The sequence below is a fragment of the Setaria viridis genome, chromosome 8 (assembly GCF_005286985.2).
Source record: "Setaria viridis chromosome 8, Setaria_viridis_v4.0, whole genome shotgun sequence".
Classification (NCBI taxonomy): domain Eukaryota; kingdom Viridiplantae; phylum Streptophyta; class Magnoliopsida; order Poales; family Poaceae; genus Setaria; species Setaria viridis.
The window spans coordinates 4,997,446-5,012,499 of NC_048270.2; the positions used below are offsets into that span (position 1 = coordinate 4,997,446).

General features: G+C 41.9%; 2 protein-coding genes across 2 annotated transcripts; both read right to left on the reverse strand.

Annotated features, from left to right (window-relative positions):
* Window positions 1-5,384: 5,384 nt before the first annotated feature.
* LOC117866321 (receptor-like protein EIX2) lies at window positions 5,385-8,855 on the reverse strand. The gene has a single exon (XM_034750511.2). It carries the CDS (start codon window positions 8,512-8,514, stop codon window positions 5,602-5,604), a length of 2,913 nt encoding a protein of 970 aa, XP_034606402.1. The 5' UTR covers window positions 8,515-8,855; the 3' UTR covers window positions 5,385-5,601.
* Window positions 8,856-10,392: 1,537 nt separating this feature from the next.
* Window positions 10,393-13,501, reverse strand: LOC117866273 (uncharacterized). Its single transcript, XM_034750438.2, has 2 exons — window positions 13,164-13,501; window positions 10,393-11,240 (listed from the first exon to the last, which is right to left on the reverse strand). Exons 1-2 carry the CDS (start codon window positions 13,447-13,449, stop codon window positions 10,585-10,587), a joined length of 942 nt encoding a protein of 313 aa, XP_034606329.1. The 5' UTR covers window positions 13,450-13,501; the 3' UTR covers window positions 10,393-10,584.
* Between the last annotated feature and the right edge of the window lie 1,553 nt (window positions 13,502-15,054).

A 15,054-nucleotide genomic window follows, 5' to 3' on the forward strand; every position in this document is an offset into this window, starting at 1 on the left:
CGAGCGTGCCCCCCTTGAGAGTGTAGAGCTTCGCTAGCGGGGAGGGATCGAGCAGCCTGTGGTGTAGCAGCGCACGAGCCTGGGGGGAACAGCTGCAACCGGTGGCGTGCCCCGATGAGCGACCGCGCTCGGCTGTGGTGACAGGCCCAGAGAGTGATAGCGATTCGCAGAGAGGTTAGCGGCTGCGCATGACGCACGGCGTGGGGATGCGATGCAGTGGCCTCGCTAGCAAGCTCCCAGAGGCATCACTCCTTTTTTTACTTTTTCTCTCTTTTGTTCTAGATTTTGTTGCAAGAGTTTTGTACAAAACATTTTCAAATTCTATTCACAATTTTTTCTTCAATTTTTCTCGAATTTTTTGCTTAGCGTTTCTGAATATGTTTTGTAAATTTTGTAAGTTTTCATGTTACTTTCTTGTTTATCAAAAACTTTGTTCAATTATTTTCTAATATTTTTGTTTCAAAATTTGGTTTCCTTTTTTTAAAAAAATTATATAAACTTTTTTGTTCTTTGAATTTTTTGTATAAAAATTTTTCGTGCAAAAGTTTTTGTTGATTTTTGTTCTTGATTTTCTATCCAAAATATTGTTTATATAATTTTTGCAACGTCTACGATGGTCAACGTATCATACGGGGCACTGGTTGGTTGCAGCATCAGCACATGTGTGCATGTGTATGCTCGTGTCGGGAAAGAGGAAAAAAAGCGTAGATGGTACGGAAGCTGGAAAGAGAAAGTAAATGCAGTTGGAAATCGACTCACGTTGGTGTGTCCTAGTATACCGAAGTTAGTAGTTTTACGACTTGAACTTTATAACCACTAACCACTAGTAAGGTGCTGGTGCTTTGCAACGGTACCCAATTCAAATGCTATCTTTAATTTATACATAATGTTCAAGCACTTTGTTTTACACACAAATGGAACAAAACACAATATTTACAATTAAATTATAAGTAGAAATATGTCCTATAGAAATTTAAATTGTAAAACTATTCCTAGATTTGAATCAATGACCATATATAAATCATATATCAACCAATGCTACAACATTTCAACAAAAGTTCTGCCTTCAACAAAACATCTTGTCAATTTTCTTTCTTATGACGCAATCCACGTAAGGTAAGAACCGGATATTTTTTCACGTATTGTAAAAGCATGTTTACCTGATGGTGTGTCGTAGCCAGTACGAGCCTTTTTTTTTTCCTTATGCTGGAGTGGTGTGATATATATGTAAGTAGAACTATTGTGATCGTCAAATTGTTGCAAAGCATGTATATAGCTATATGGATTTGTTAACTAATTATGCAGGAGGCTTTGGTAAATTACAAGGACTCATTCCCAAATGTCGATACAACTCTGAATCATGAATACATACTATACATCCTATATTATATTAAGTGGCCAATTTTGAAAATCAGATTGTTAGGGATTATGGGCGCGTGCTGGATTTGCCAGCTTAGCTTCTTTGTTAGGGATCAGATTATTTTAGCTCTGTTTTCCACTTTTCGTTCTTCTCATTTCGTTTTGGTCGCTTATGTTCCTATGAATTCTGAACTCTGTACTATGATTTTCTCTTCTTAATGACGACTGATTGAAAATCAAGCATCCATACTCTTTTTCACGGCTGATTGAAGCAAAGAAGAGACAAATTCGTCGAGGTTCAACTACTCAGCTTAATCGGTCATCTCAAAATCACCGACGACTACTGCACAAATGCTTTCTTGTAGGTTCTCTGTTCTCGCCGCGTGCACTGAGGAGGGGAGCCATCGTCTAGATTGCGAACCTTGTCGGCAACATGGGTAGCACAGGAGGTCAGGAGTTGGGTGAAGTGGCCGGGAGGACGGCAAACGGCATAAGTAGATTGACATGGCGGGATCTTTTATTTCTTTTTCTGAGCAGGCGCGGAGGGAGAGTGCGGACGGACGAAACTCATGCTTTATATTGTAGAGAACCCACAAATTGTGATGGGTTTATGACTGAAATCCAACGAGTAGGTTTCGCCACCAGGATTTAACCAACTGATCTCCACTTAAGTTTGCTTGGAAAAAAGCTTTTGTTATAGATGTGCTACTGCAACCATGGTTACTATGTGCTGTGCTGTCCCTTGTAACGGATGGAACAAGAGAAGCTTATTTGTACTGTTTGGCATGAGGCTATGACTTGAGCTAGTCAGGCGTTCTCTGGCTTACCGGTCTTCATTAACAACCGCTACTTTGCTAGTTAGAATGAGTTTCTACTGGTTGGCATGAAGCACCAAGGCAGCCAAATGACACGTCTACTGGGTTTGGGTGGCCCAGCACCAACCACAGGCCACGGCCTGTCGGGCCAAGCGACCGAACATTGGACGTAGTATTCCTTTGTGGGCTGCTGTGTGCTCGGAAACAGCAGACTACACCAGATGATGGATGATGGGCCAGACTTTTCCTTCCCGGCCCGATGGACAAATCATAGCCCAGTAAATCCGATATGCTAAGATGAACCTGGCCCAGTCAAAGGCACAATGCGCATGGTAAGAACAGAACAGCATCAGCCATCAGCCATGACGGAAGCTCAATCTACTCCCAGTCCAGGACTCTGCTAACTCGACTGGAATCTCCCCAGCCCGCATGTCCTAAGCTGAAGATTTCACTGGCTCGAATTCAAATTCTGTTCGGAACGCAAGAGTCAATCGAATTTCACGATTTTTTTTTGGGAAAATCCAAGTAGATCGAGCAGCTAATTCTATTCGATTCCTCTGTCCAAGTACCCTGTAAGAATCTGAAATGAAGAATTCGATTTGGTTCGATGAATCCAGTCATTGGGAAAAAGTTTGCGGTATCAGAATTCAGAAGCTTAATCAGAACATGCCAGAACAATGGCTTTCAGCTTTCGTGTGCTTGTACACCTTATAAACCGGTCTGGATGGAGTAATTGTAATGCATAGGTCGGATACACTCGGACACATACCGTCCCACATAGGTGTGTCCGAGCATACTAATTAAATTTAGTAAGTTTATGACTCGAACATTAAGCACTAAAAATGCACATATAAATGTGATTTGTTTATTACTCGAAACCGATGTATGGATACAAACTCCTAAAGTTTAGTAGTGTATTAAAGTTTAGGACTCTCAAATTACTAGTCCTAAACTTTAGAGAAAAAATATCATTTTTATCCCCTAATTACTCCTCTAAACTACCCCTACACTGTTCACGTCATTAATGCATGTGAGGTAATAGGGGTAAAGGGGGATTTGGGGACCATTTTTAGGAGAAATAGGATCCATTAGTACCCCTTGACCCTCCTAATGAAAATGGCCCTCCTAAAGTTTAGAAGTGCACTTTTAGGATCCCTGTTTGGATGCACAAGTCCTAAAAGTGTTCTAAAAGTGAACTCCTAATCTTTAGGAGAGTGTATCCATACAGGTCCTGAGTAGGTTTTGCCACAACAATCTAAGAAACTAATCCATACTTGAAAATAAGCTTGGCAAATAATGGATGGCTAGTGTAGCGTGCGTAGCGTGCTGTCCTTGTAACGCAAGAAGAGCAGTTTTGTACTTTTTTTTTAGGACAATAGCAGGTGTTGTCCTTGTAATTCATTGAAGTAGGAGACAACATAATTTACATGAGTTAGCCTTGACAAGATGCCAGACCTAATGAGAAAAAGGGAAAACTGCCGGCCTAAATTACAATAGCCGGTCCCGAATCAGCATGTAGAGGTACTACTCTGGGAGCGCTCGCGCCAGCTGTAGCACGGCAACATCATGTTGGATCAGACTAGCAAGCTGCAGGCAGTGGCGGAACCAGGGAAAAAGCTTTTTTTTTTTGTCATTATAGTAGATAGAAGGTCAACAGTTTCAGAGGACACATAGATATAGATAGAAATAAATACAAAGATCAAAGTATGCTTTTCATTATCTTTGTCATTTGTCAACAAAGGGAAGCTATACACGCGCACGATTCGCCTATGCGGCACCCCATTAGATACGATGAACACTCATCTCTTCTAACAAGCATTGGCTACCTAGGAACTTTATCGAACAACCACGAGGCACCAAAAGCAACACGGCAGTGCATCACGGCTCAATACGAGGCCATTCTATCAGACATAAAAGGATAACGATTCGCTGCCGCAGGTTGCTCACCTTTCCGACAGTAGCTCGTCCGTCCTCCCTGGCTAGCTTCCTCCATGGCCGCATGCAGCAACAGTCACTGCCGATGCCGGGGAATCGAGCGCGCCAAGGTGAGAGGACTCGGGCCCTTCCTAATCTTGTTTCGTAATGCCACTGGCCGGCACAATTCATAGGCCCGTACCCCTTCAACTGTTGTTCTTCTTCCCCCAAAGGCCCTGCAGAACGTAGTCAGCTTCGTTACCAACGCAACAACTTCTACGGCTCAACGCCGTGCTAAATCACTCAGCTTCCTCCCGTTCTCACAAGTAATTTCTTAGTTCTGGTTCCTTTCCTGCAGCTATCTGTTCTGCCTCCCTGCTTGGGTTAATTCTTGTGACTGCCTTTGGAGAGCTTGGACTTGCAGCAAGGGGGTCTCCAAATATTTTCAGACTCTTGTTGCCGTAAGACGCACCGGCAATGTTCTTTCCATATGTTCCAGATGGTATAAGTGATGATCTGGTTTCTTTTCGGATATGTATTCATCATACTTGACCACCAGACCTTCAGATTGGTGATTGGCCGTATGAGGTTTTGTACTGCTTCGTATGAGGCTATTAGCTAGCGAGGCCGTTCTGGCTTACGGGTCTTTACATGCAACCACTACTTCCATAGCTAGGTGATCATATCAAGCACCAAGGTAACCAAAATGACCTCGATTTTTTTTTAAAAAAATTGTTGAAGAACTAAAACACCTCTCTGCAGCACCAACACGATCCGCCCACGGCCTGTCGGGAGGTGTGTGCGCGTACATGGACTCAGAATTGCTTTGTGGGCCGGTGCTCGGAAACAGCAGCCTACCTACTAGTCCCAAACTGATGGGCCAGGCTATTACCCTCCTGGGCACGATCAATGGATGGACGGATCCTCCAGCCCAGTATAAAACCGATATGCGAAGACGAACTTGGCCCAGAGTCAGAGGCACAGAAGCGCATGGAGAGCTTGCTCTGGAAGCTTCCCAGCACGCATCTTGTAAGCTCAACACACTTCACTGGCTCCAACTTCAGTTCCGTTCCGAACGCATGAATCAATCGAATTTCACGTTCATGTGTTTTTTTTTGGGCAAAATCATGTAGATCAAGCAGCTAATCCTGCTCGATTCCCTCTGTCGAAATAATATGAAATGTTGCTAGGATGTCGATTCCGGACAAGAGAATAGCCTTCGTTCATGTGTATATAGGGTGCCATTTTTATTCATGAATCCCTATGCAATATAAAAAACAAATATGCAAACAAAAGTTACTCATGAAAAAAAATGTCCACTGCGGAATTTTAGAGTTCATGCATTATACACGCACTATAGCGAACCATCATACACTGGTACATTGCTGTACCGTGAACACTGTAACTAATACAGTAATACTTATTCAGAGAATAAACGTCCTCTTGTGCTTCATACACAAACTACAAATACATAGCTTAATTATACGTGTCACACGATGTAAAACATTAAGAATTACCTTCTCATCAAGAAGTTCCAAGTGACAACCACATGAACGCACATCGTGTGATACAAGTAATCAATGGAGGCGAAATAGGAATACCTCAATCCCTTATGTAACAACATAATGCAGAACACCACCCAAAGGCCAAAGATGAACCCGATAATCATGCTCAGGTAGATGGAGTTCACCATCCCATTGTCCTTCTGCTCAGGCTCATCAACCGAAGAATTACTTGTTCCATTTCCAGGGCACCCCTTTGGTAGCGGAGGACCACATAAACCAATGTTTCCAACATACATTGATTCCGGGTCATCAATTGCTAGCGTCTGAAGTTGATTCCCTGTTGGTATTCTTCCGCTTAGATTGTTATACGAGAGGTTGAAGCTGGCCAAAGAAGTTAGAGCTGATATGCTTGAAGGGATCTCTCCAGATAGCTCATTATGTGATAAGTCGAGGGACTCCAATGCCTTGAGGTCACCAATGTTATTGGGAATTCTCCCGCTTAAATGATTCCAAGAAACATTCAAGCTTTTCAAAGCAACCAGAGCACTAATGCCTTGAGGAATTTGTCCAGTCAAATTGTTACATGATAAATCAATATTTACCATGTACTGAATTCCTTTAGTAAATTCAAGCTGTTGCCCTTTGGTTAGAACTGACGTGGTCTCTGTAAAGAAAATTCCAAATCCTCCTACTTCAGCAATAATGTCAATGCCAATTCCAGATCCTTTTAATCCAATAAGGCTGATGCCATATCCAGATCCTTCTACTTCATGAAGGAGATTACCAACGTTGGAGCCAGCCATTTTACTCAAGTTCACTATGGACTCAGGTATTTGACCAGAAATGCGGTTACATGCAAGGTCAATATATTGAAGCCCTTGAATCGTTGCAAGTTGAACGGGAATATTGCCAGAAAAGTTATTGGACCGCAGTCGTAGCAATGCTAGGGATGGCAACTTATCTCCTAACCATGCTGGCAAATTCCCAGAGAATTGGTTATATGCAAGATCAAGGAAAATTAAATACTGGGACATCTGAAGAGCTGACGGGAAAACTCCTGAAAGATTATTGCTATTTAAGTTAAGTGCAAGCATATATTTGTACAGACCAGAATCTCCTTTGCAAGTGGGCAACTCTCCTGATAACATGTTTCCTGATAGGTCTAGAATATCCAAGCGTTGCACGAGGCACAGCGAAAATGGTATACTGCCAGAAATTGAATTGTTGTAAAGAGCCAAAGTAAATAAATCCGTGGCTCCAAAGTCTGGTAGTGTTCCTGATAAATTGTTTCTGGAGAGGTCAAGATAACTAGATAAATTGTTTCTTGGAAAACGTGGAACTGGACCTGCAAATCTGTTACTACTAAGGTCAATGATTTCTGCCGCCAACATTTCAAGACTTGCTGGTAATGTGCCACTTAATAAATTATTTGACATGTTCAAATAGGAAGCATTTGAAACTATGACCCACAACCAATCGGGTACATTGTCATGTATGGTTGCATTTGAAATATCAAGAACTTTGATACTCCTTTGCCATCTAATCCATGATGGGAACGCAGGTCCAAGCTGGCATGACCTGAAACCGGCCACCTTTAATTTGAATGAAGGAATCCAATTCGACTGTACCCTCGTGGAAAGAGAGTTATCAGACATAAGTAGTACTTGTAAATTTGTTAATGCTTCCAAGTGCTCTTCATTTATTTCACCAACCAGCCGGTTAGAACCAAGATTTAATATAGTCAAATTGTTAAGCCCTCCTATCCACAAGGGTAAAGGGCCCGAGATATTGTTACCATACAAATTTAAGTTACTCAGGTTCTTTAGAGGCTGTAACCAATTTGGAAGGTTCCCGCCCAATTTGTTATAGGAAAAATCCAACACGTACAGCTTGTTCCATGAACATTTTGGAAGCCTGTCCATCAAATCACCTATATCCCCAATGATATTACTCGCTGGAAGCTCCATAATCTTCAAGTTACATAGGTTCTCCAAATTCGGTGGTATCATACTCGTAATATTGTTGTCACTTATATAAACTTGCTCAAGTGAGGTCATATTTCCCATCTCATAAGGAATTGGGCCTTGGAAGCCACACGAGGAGAGGTCAAGATAAGTCAATGTCCTTATGTGCCAAAACCAACTGGGAGAAATTGCAGCATGAAAGGAGTTGTAGCTGATGTCCAATACCTTAAGTGCTGTTAGATTAGAATGGCTGAGAATGGTATTTGTGTTTCTTAGATAGCTGTCTCTTAGATGAAGAACTTCTAGTGACGGAAGGCTGCTAATTCCATAAATCCAGTCTACTGCGGCGCTAAGATCCAACGAGCTCATGTCAAGGTACTTCAGTAGGAAAAGATGTGACACCCATGTAAGGCTGTCTGAGTATAGAAGGCCTCTGTAATTCACGTAATAATTTGAATTAAGATCAAGATAGACGAGCTTGGATAGGTTACCTAGCTGCGGAGGTATTCTCCCCGCAAATGCCGCCCGGGAAAGGTTGAGGTATTCAAGACTTCTAAGGGAGCCAATAAACTTTGGGATGCTTGAACCATTGAAGTTGTTACAACTCAAGTCTAAATACTTCAGATGCTGTAATCCAACTAAGAAGGAGCTCATCTCACCTCCCAGTTCGTAGGAAGGACCACAGTCACCATGGAGATCGAGCTTGACAACATGGCTGGTTCTGTTGCTGCAGCGAACACCCTTCCATTGGCAGCAATCCTCTCCCTGCCATGATGAGAGTTGGCCCCCGAGATCTGATAAGCCGGCCTTCAATGAGAGCAGCGCATCCCTCTCACTTGTGATGCATCTCCCATTCGATCTCTTAGCTTGAAGGGAGGAACTTGAGGGCATGGGCAGGATCAGAAGCAGCCAGGTTAGGACTGTTCCTTGGAGAAGCAGGAACCTCACCGCAGCCATTTTCAGCACGTATGAGATATGAGTGCAGTATCAGCGTAGCATTCATTCAGCTCATCTTATTCGATGGCATCCGTTCAGCAGTCAACTAACGCAAAAGTCTTGGTCGTATCATCAGCAATGTTATACAGTCGTCTAGTCGGACCTAGTCGCCATGGCACCGACAAGGTGATTAGTCACGATTAGTCGTCGATCAGGTCCGATTAGTCGGTCCTAGTCGTCCATACATACAAGGACCGATATGATATGTTTACCATATAGTGCATAGTATACAGCAAGCATCAACACCACAAATAATGGTCAGTTGGCGACTTACTTGAAGCAGGAGCAGAGCAAGCACTAGAGCAGCAGCAGAGGAGAGCAGAGCAAGAGCAGAGCAGCAGCATAAAAGCAAGATTAATCGTGACTAATCGCGATTAGTCGGACATTGATCGTCGGAATGATATCATCCACACAATTTTGTCGCACAGCTGTCATATGCTACCATTATTTGTGGTTAATTAATGCTATGGAAAGATACAAGACAAAATTCTTATAGTTATACTGTTCTGTTTGAACGCGTAGACAGCCGTGTTGACAAATTCCCTATAGTACTGCATACTCGCATAGCTGGCTAATACCAGAACTCGGGTCCCTATTTGATTTGATCTTCCAATTGATTCATTTGTTTCCAATCCTAATTTATTTGTCTGGTAAATTAATTACAATAGTGTCTGGTAACTACCATTGTCATCAACTGATGACGCTACACTTGTAAAGACCTCTGGTAAATTCATGACACTATTTTTTAAATACCTTTTTGGTAAGTTGATGACGCTATACTTTGTGGTAAATTGATGACGTTATTCTGGTAAGTACCTTGTGGTAAATTGAAGACACAATTGTGAAAATATTATCGTCTGGTGTCATTCGACTTTCTCGTAAATTTGTTCCATCTTGTGGTACTTGGTTTATCAGAACCGCTTGATGCTAATTGTGGTTATTCCCATCTCAATTATTGTCTAGATTCATGGGATTTGTCCATAACTAATTCATGGTAAATGGTTCCACGAATTCACTATAGTAACTGGTTCATCAGACTAACTATAAAATTATGGTAACTCAGCCTTATTATCATATCAAGAAATTCAAATTCTCATAAACATTTTTTTGGTAAATTTGACTCACCAATATAGTAACTTATCCTAATTATCATCTCAAGCAATTCTAATTCTCGTAAGTATTTTTTTGCGGGATCTCGTAAGTATTTATTGGTAATCATCTCAAGCAATTCTAATTCTCATAAGTATTTTTTTGCGGGATCTCGTAAGTATTTATTGGTAAATTTGACTCGCTAATACAGTAACTGGTTCCTCAAAACAGTTTGGCGTGGAATTGTGGTAACTACTCCCTTTTAAAATGAAATTGTGGTAACTATTGTAGCTACGAGCTTTTTGTATCAAATTAACAAACGTAAATATACATATATTTACACTTGCAAGCTTTTTGTGCTACACTTGCTTTCTCGTAATCCATATATTCTACACTTGCAAGCTGATATGGACGCGGATAACGAGTCAACCACCTACATGCACAGGGCTTTGGCGCTGCCTGGAAATTACCGGAAACTACCTACATGCATGTGTGTGATGTCTCGTGCTAATGATGGATACGAAGCCAGCAATGCACGCGGCAACGTGAACCCGAATTCCCGAAATCACCGTGAACAAAATCAAATCAATGTAAATAATCCATAAATGAGACTGCGCACCATTAATTACCGAGCCGCAGAAGGCTTGACCTGTCGCGAGCGGCAGAATTAATTACCACCGTTGAGGAAGGACAATCGTTGCGGGACGCGCTTGGCCCTGCGGGTCTGGATGCACTTGGTTGTTGCGCGTCTACCCAAACACAGAATAAGCTATTCTATACCCGCATACATAGACCATCATACAATGATACATTGTTGTACCGTGCACACAGTAACTAATATAGTAATACTTATACTGAGAATAACCATCCTCTGGTGATTCATACACACACTACAAGTACATAGCTTAATTATACGTGTCACACGATGTAACACATCAAGAATTACCTTCTCACCAAGAAGTTCCAAGTGACAACCACATGCACGCACATGGTGTGATATAAGTAATCAATGGAGGCAAAATAGGAATACCGCAATCCCTTATATAACAACATAATGCAGAACACCACCCAAAGACCAAAGATGAACCCAATAATCATGCTCAGGTAGATAGAGTTCACCATCCCATTGTCCTTCTGCTCAGGCTCATCAACTGGAAAATTACTTGTTCCATTTCCAGGGCAACCCTTTGGGAGCGGAGGACCACATAAACCAATGTTTCCAACATACATTGATTCCGGGTCATCAGTTGCTAGCGTCTGAAGTTGATTCCCTGTTGGTATTGTTCTGCTTAGATTGTTATACGAGAGGTTGAAGCTGGCCAAAGAAGTTAGAGCTGATATGCTTGAAGGAATCTCTCCAGATAGCTCATTATGTGACAAGTCGAGGGACTCCAATGCCTTGAGGTCACCAATGTTATTGGGAATTCTCCCGCTTAAATGATTCCAAGAAACATTCAAGCTTTTCAAAGCAACCAGAGCACTAATGCCTTGAGGAATTTGTCCAGTCAAATTGTTACATGATAAATCAATATTTACCATGTACTGAATTCCTTTAGATAATTCAAGCTGTTGCCCTTTGGTTAGAACTGACGTGGTCTCTGTAAAGAAAATATAACTATAAGTTTCGATGCCAATTATAGATGCTTCTACGTCATCAATAACGATGATGGCAAATCCAGATCCTTCTACTTCATCAAGGAAACTACCAACGTTGGAGCCAGCCATTTTACTCAAGTTCACTATGGACTCAGGTATTTGACCAGAAATGCGGTTACATGCAAGGTCAATATATTGAAGCCCTTGAATCGTTGCAAGTTGAACGGGAATATTGCCAGAAAAGTTATTGGACCGCAGTCGTAGCAATGCTAGCTTTGGCAACTTATCTCCTAACCATGCTGGCAAATTCCCAGAGAATTGGTTATATGCAAGATCAAGGAAAACTAAATCTCGGGACATCTGAAGAGCTGACGGGAAAACTCCTGAAAGATTATTGCTATTTAAGTTGAGTAGAAGCATATCTTTGTACAGACCAGAATCTCCTTTGCAAGTGGGCAACTCTCCTGATAACATGTTTCCTGATAGGTCTAGCATATACAAGCATTGCACGAGGCACAGCGAAAATGGTATACTGCCAGAAATTGAATTGTTGTAAAGAGCCAAAGTAAATAAAACCATGGCTCCAAAGTCTGGTAGTGTTCCTGATAAATTGTTTCTGGAGAGGTCAAGATAGCCTACTTTTCTTGGAAAACGTGGAACTGGACCTGCAAATCTGTTACTACTAAGGTCAATCATTCCTGCCGCCAGCATTTCAAGACTTGCTGGTAATGTGCCACTTAATAAATTATTAGACATGTTCAAATAGGAAGCATTTGAAACTATGACCCACAACCAATCGGGTACATTGTCATATATGGTTGCATTTGAAATGTCAAGAACTTTGATACTCCTTTGCCATCTAATCCATGATGGGAACGCAGGTCCAAGCTGGCATGACCTGAAAATGGCCATCTTTAATTTGAATGAAGGAATCCAATTCGACTGTACCCTCATGGAAAGAGAGTTATCAAACATAATTAGTACTTGTAAATTTGTCAATGCTTCCAAGTGCTCTTCATTTATTTCACCAACCAGCCGGTTAGCACCAAGATTTAATATAGTCAAATTGTTAAGCCCTCCTATCCACAATGGTAAAGGACCCGTGATATTGTTACCATACAAACTTAAGTAACTCAGATTCTTTAGAGGCTGTAACCAATCTGGAAGGTTCCCGCCCAATTTGTTATTGGAAAACTCCAACTTGTACAGCTTGTTCCATGAACATTTTGGAAGCCTGTCCATCAAATCACCTATATCCCCAGTGATATTACTCAATGAAAGATCCATAATCTTCAAGTTACATAGGTTCTCCAAATTCGGTGGTATCATACTCCCAATATTGTTGCCACGTGTATAAACTTCCTCAAGTGAAGTCATATTTCCCATCTCATAAGGAATTGGGCCTTGGAAGCCACACCAGGAGAGGTCAAGATAAGTCAATGTCCTTATGTGCCAAAACCAACTGGGAGAAATTGCAGTATCAAAGGAGTTCTTGATGTCCAATACCTTAAGTGCTGTTAGATTAGAATGGCTGAGAATGGTATTTGTGTTTCTTAGATGGCTGTTACTTAGATGAAGAACTTCTAGTGAGGGAAGGCTGCTAATTCCATGAATCCAGTCTACTGCAGCGTGAAGATCCAACGAGCTCATATCAAGGTACTTCAGTAGGGAAAGATGTGACACCCATGTAAGGCTGTCTGAGTATAAGGAGTAGAAGCCAGAATTAAGATCAAGATAGACGAGATTGGATAGGTTACCTAGCTGCGGAGGCACTCTCCCCCCAAATGCCGCCTTAGAAAGGTTGAGGTATTCAAGACTTTTAAGTGAGCCAATAAACTTTGGGATGCTTGAACCATCGAAGTTGTTACAACTCAAGTCTAAATACTTCAGATGCTGTAATCCAACTAAGGAGGAGCTCATCTCACCTCCCAGTTCGTAGGAACCATGGAGATCGAGCTTGACAACATGGCTAGTTCTGTTGCTGCAGTGAACACCCTTCCACTGGCAGCAATCCTCTCCCTGCCATGATGAGAGTTGGCCCCCGGGATCTGATAAGCCGGCCTTCAATGAGAGCAGCGCATCCCTCTCACTTGTGATGCATCTCCCATTCGATCTCTTAGCTTGAAGGGAGGAACTTGAGGGCATGGGCAGGATCAGAAGCAGCCAGGTTAGGACTGTTCCTTGGAGAAGCAGGAACCTCACCGCAGCCATTTTCAGCACGTCTGAGATATGAGTGCAGTATCAGCGTAGCATTCATTCAGCTCATCTTATTCGATGGCATCCGTTCAGCAGTCAACTAACGCAAAAGTCTTGGTCGTATCGTCAGCAATGTTATACAGTCGTCTAGTCGGACCTAGTCGCCATGGCACCGACAAGGTGATTAGTCACGATTAGTCGTCGATCAGGTCCGATTAGTCGGTCCTAGTCGTCCATACATACAAGGACCGATATGATATGTATACTATATAGTGCATAGTATACATCAAGCATCAACACCACAAATAATGGTCAGTTGGCGACTTACTTGAAGCAGGAGCAGAGCAAGCACTAGAGCAGCAGCAGAGGAGAGCAGAGCAAGAGCAGAGCAGCAGCATAAAAGCAAGATTAATCGTGACTAATCGCGATTAGTCGGACATTGATCGTCGGAATGATATCATCCACACAATTTTGTCGCACAGCTGTCATATGCTACCATTATTTGTGGTTAATTAATGCTATGGAAAGATACAAGACAAAATTCTTATAGTTATACTGTTCTGTTTGAACGCGTAGACAGCCCTGTTGACAAATTCCCTATAGTACTGCATACTCGCATAGCTGGCGACACTTCTGTGGTCTGTATAGACTACCCAGTCATCTTTCCATGATCGAATGGAATCTGTGCGTGCCTGTAGCCTAATACTGGAGGGGTAAATTACGTAAACTTAAAATCTTAAACCTACGACTTCCACTAATTTGCACAAAATATTAACTAGATCATACCTTGTAGATATGCATCTATTTTGATCCCTATTATTACAGTGTGAGAAGTTAAGAGACTGTCCGTTTGGCAAGCAAGATGTTGACATCATAGCCTTGGATATCTTTGCTAAGAATGAATATAGAAGAAATAATAGACTTTACTTTTCATTTTCTCCTTTTCATTTGGATACTATTTTCCCTTTTATTTATAATCAGCTTATAAGCTGACAATACTGTGAAAATTTGGTCGTGTGCGGTCACTGAGGTTCAAAACTATTTCTTTTTCTAAAAAAATTGGAGAACGAGCTTGACAACATGATGGTTCGGTTGCTGCAGGGACAACCTTCCACTGGCAGCAATCCGCCTCTCCTTTCCAGGATAAGAGTTGGCCTCCCGGATCTGATAAGCCGGCCTTCAATGAGAGCAGTGCACCACTCTCACTTGCGATGCATCTCCCATTCGATCTCTTAGCTCGAAGGGAGGAACTGGATGACATGTGTAGGATCAGAAGCAGCCAGATTATGGCTGTTATTTGGAGAAGCAGAAACCTGACTGCAGCTATATTTGCAAATCGAAATGGAAGCGTTCAGTTCATCTCATTCGATGGCATCCGTTTCAGCAGTCAAAGTCTTGGTCGTATCGTCTGAATGGTATCCTGCACATTTCACCATCAGATATGAAAGATAGCCATCATATATTTTCAGTCAATTAATGCTATGAAAAGACATGAGTACATGAGACGAAATTTCTTATTGAACGTGTGTGGACCGTCGTGGTGCATTGACGATTACCTATCACTCCGTAGCATAGTCGCACAGCTGTGCAAGTCTTGCAGTTAAAGCCCACATAATGATT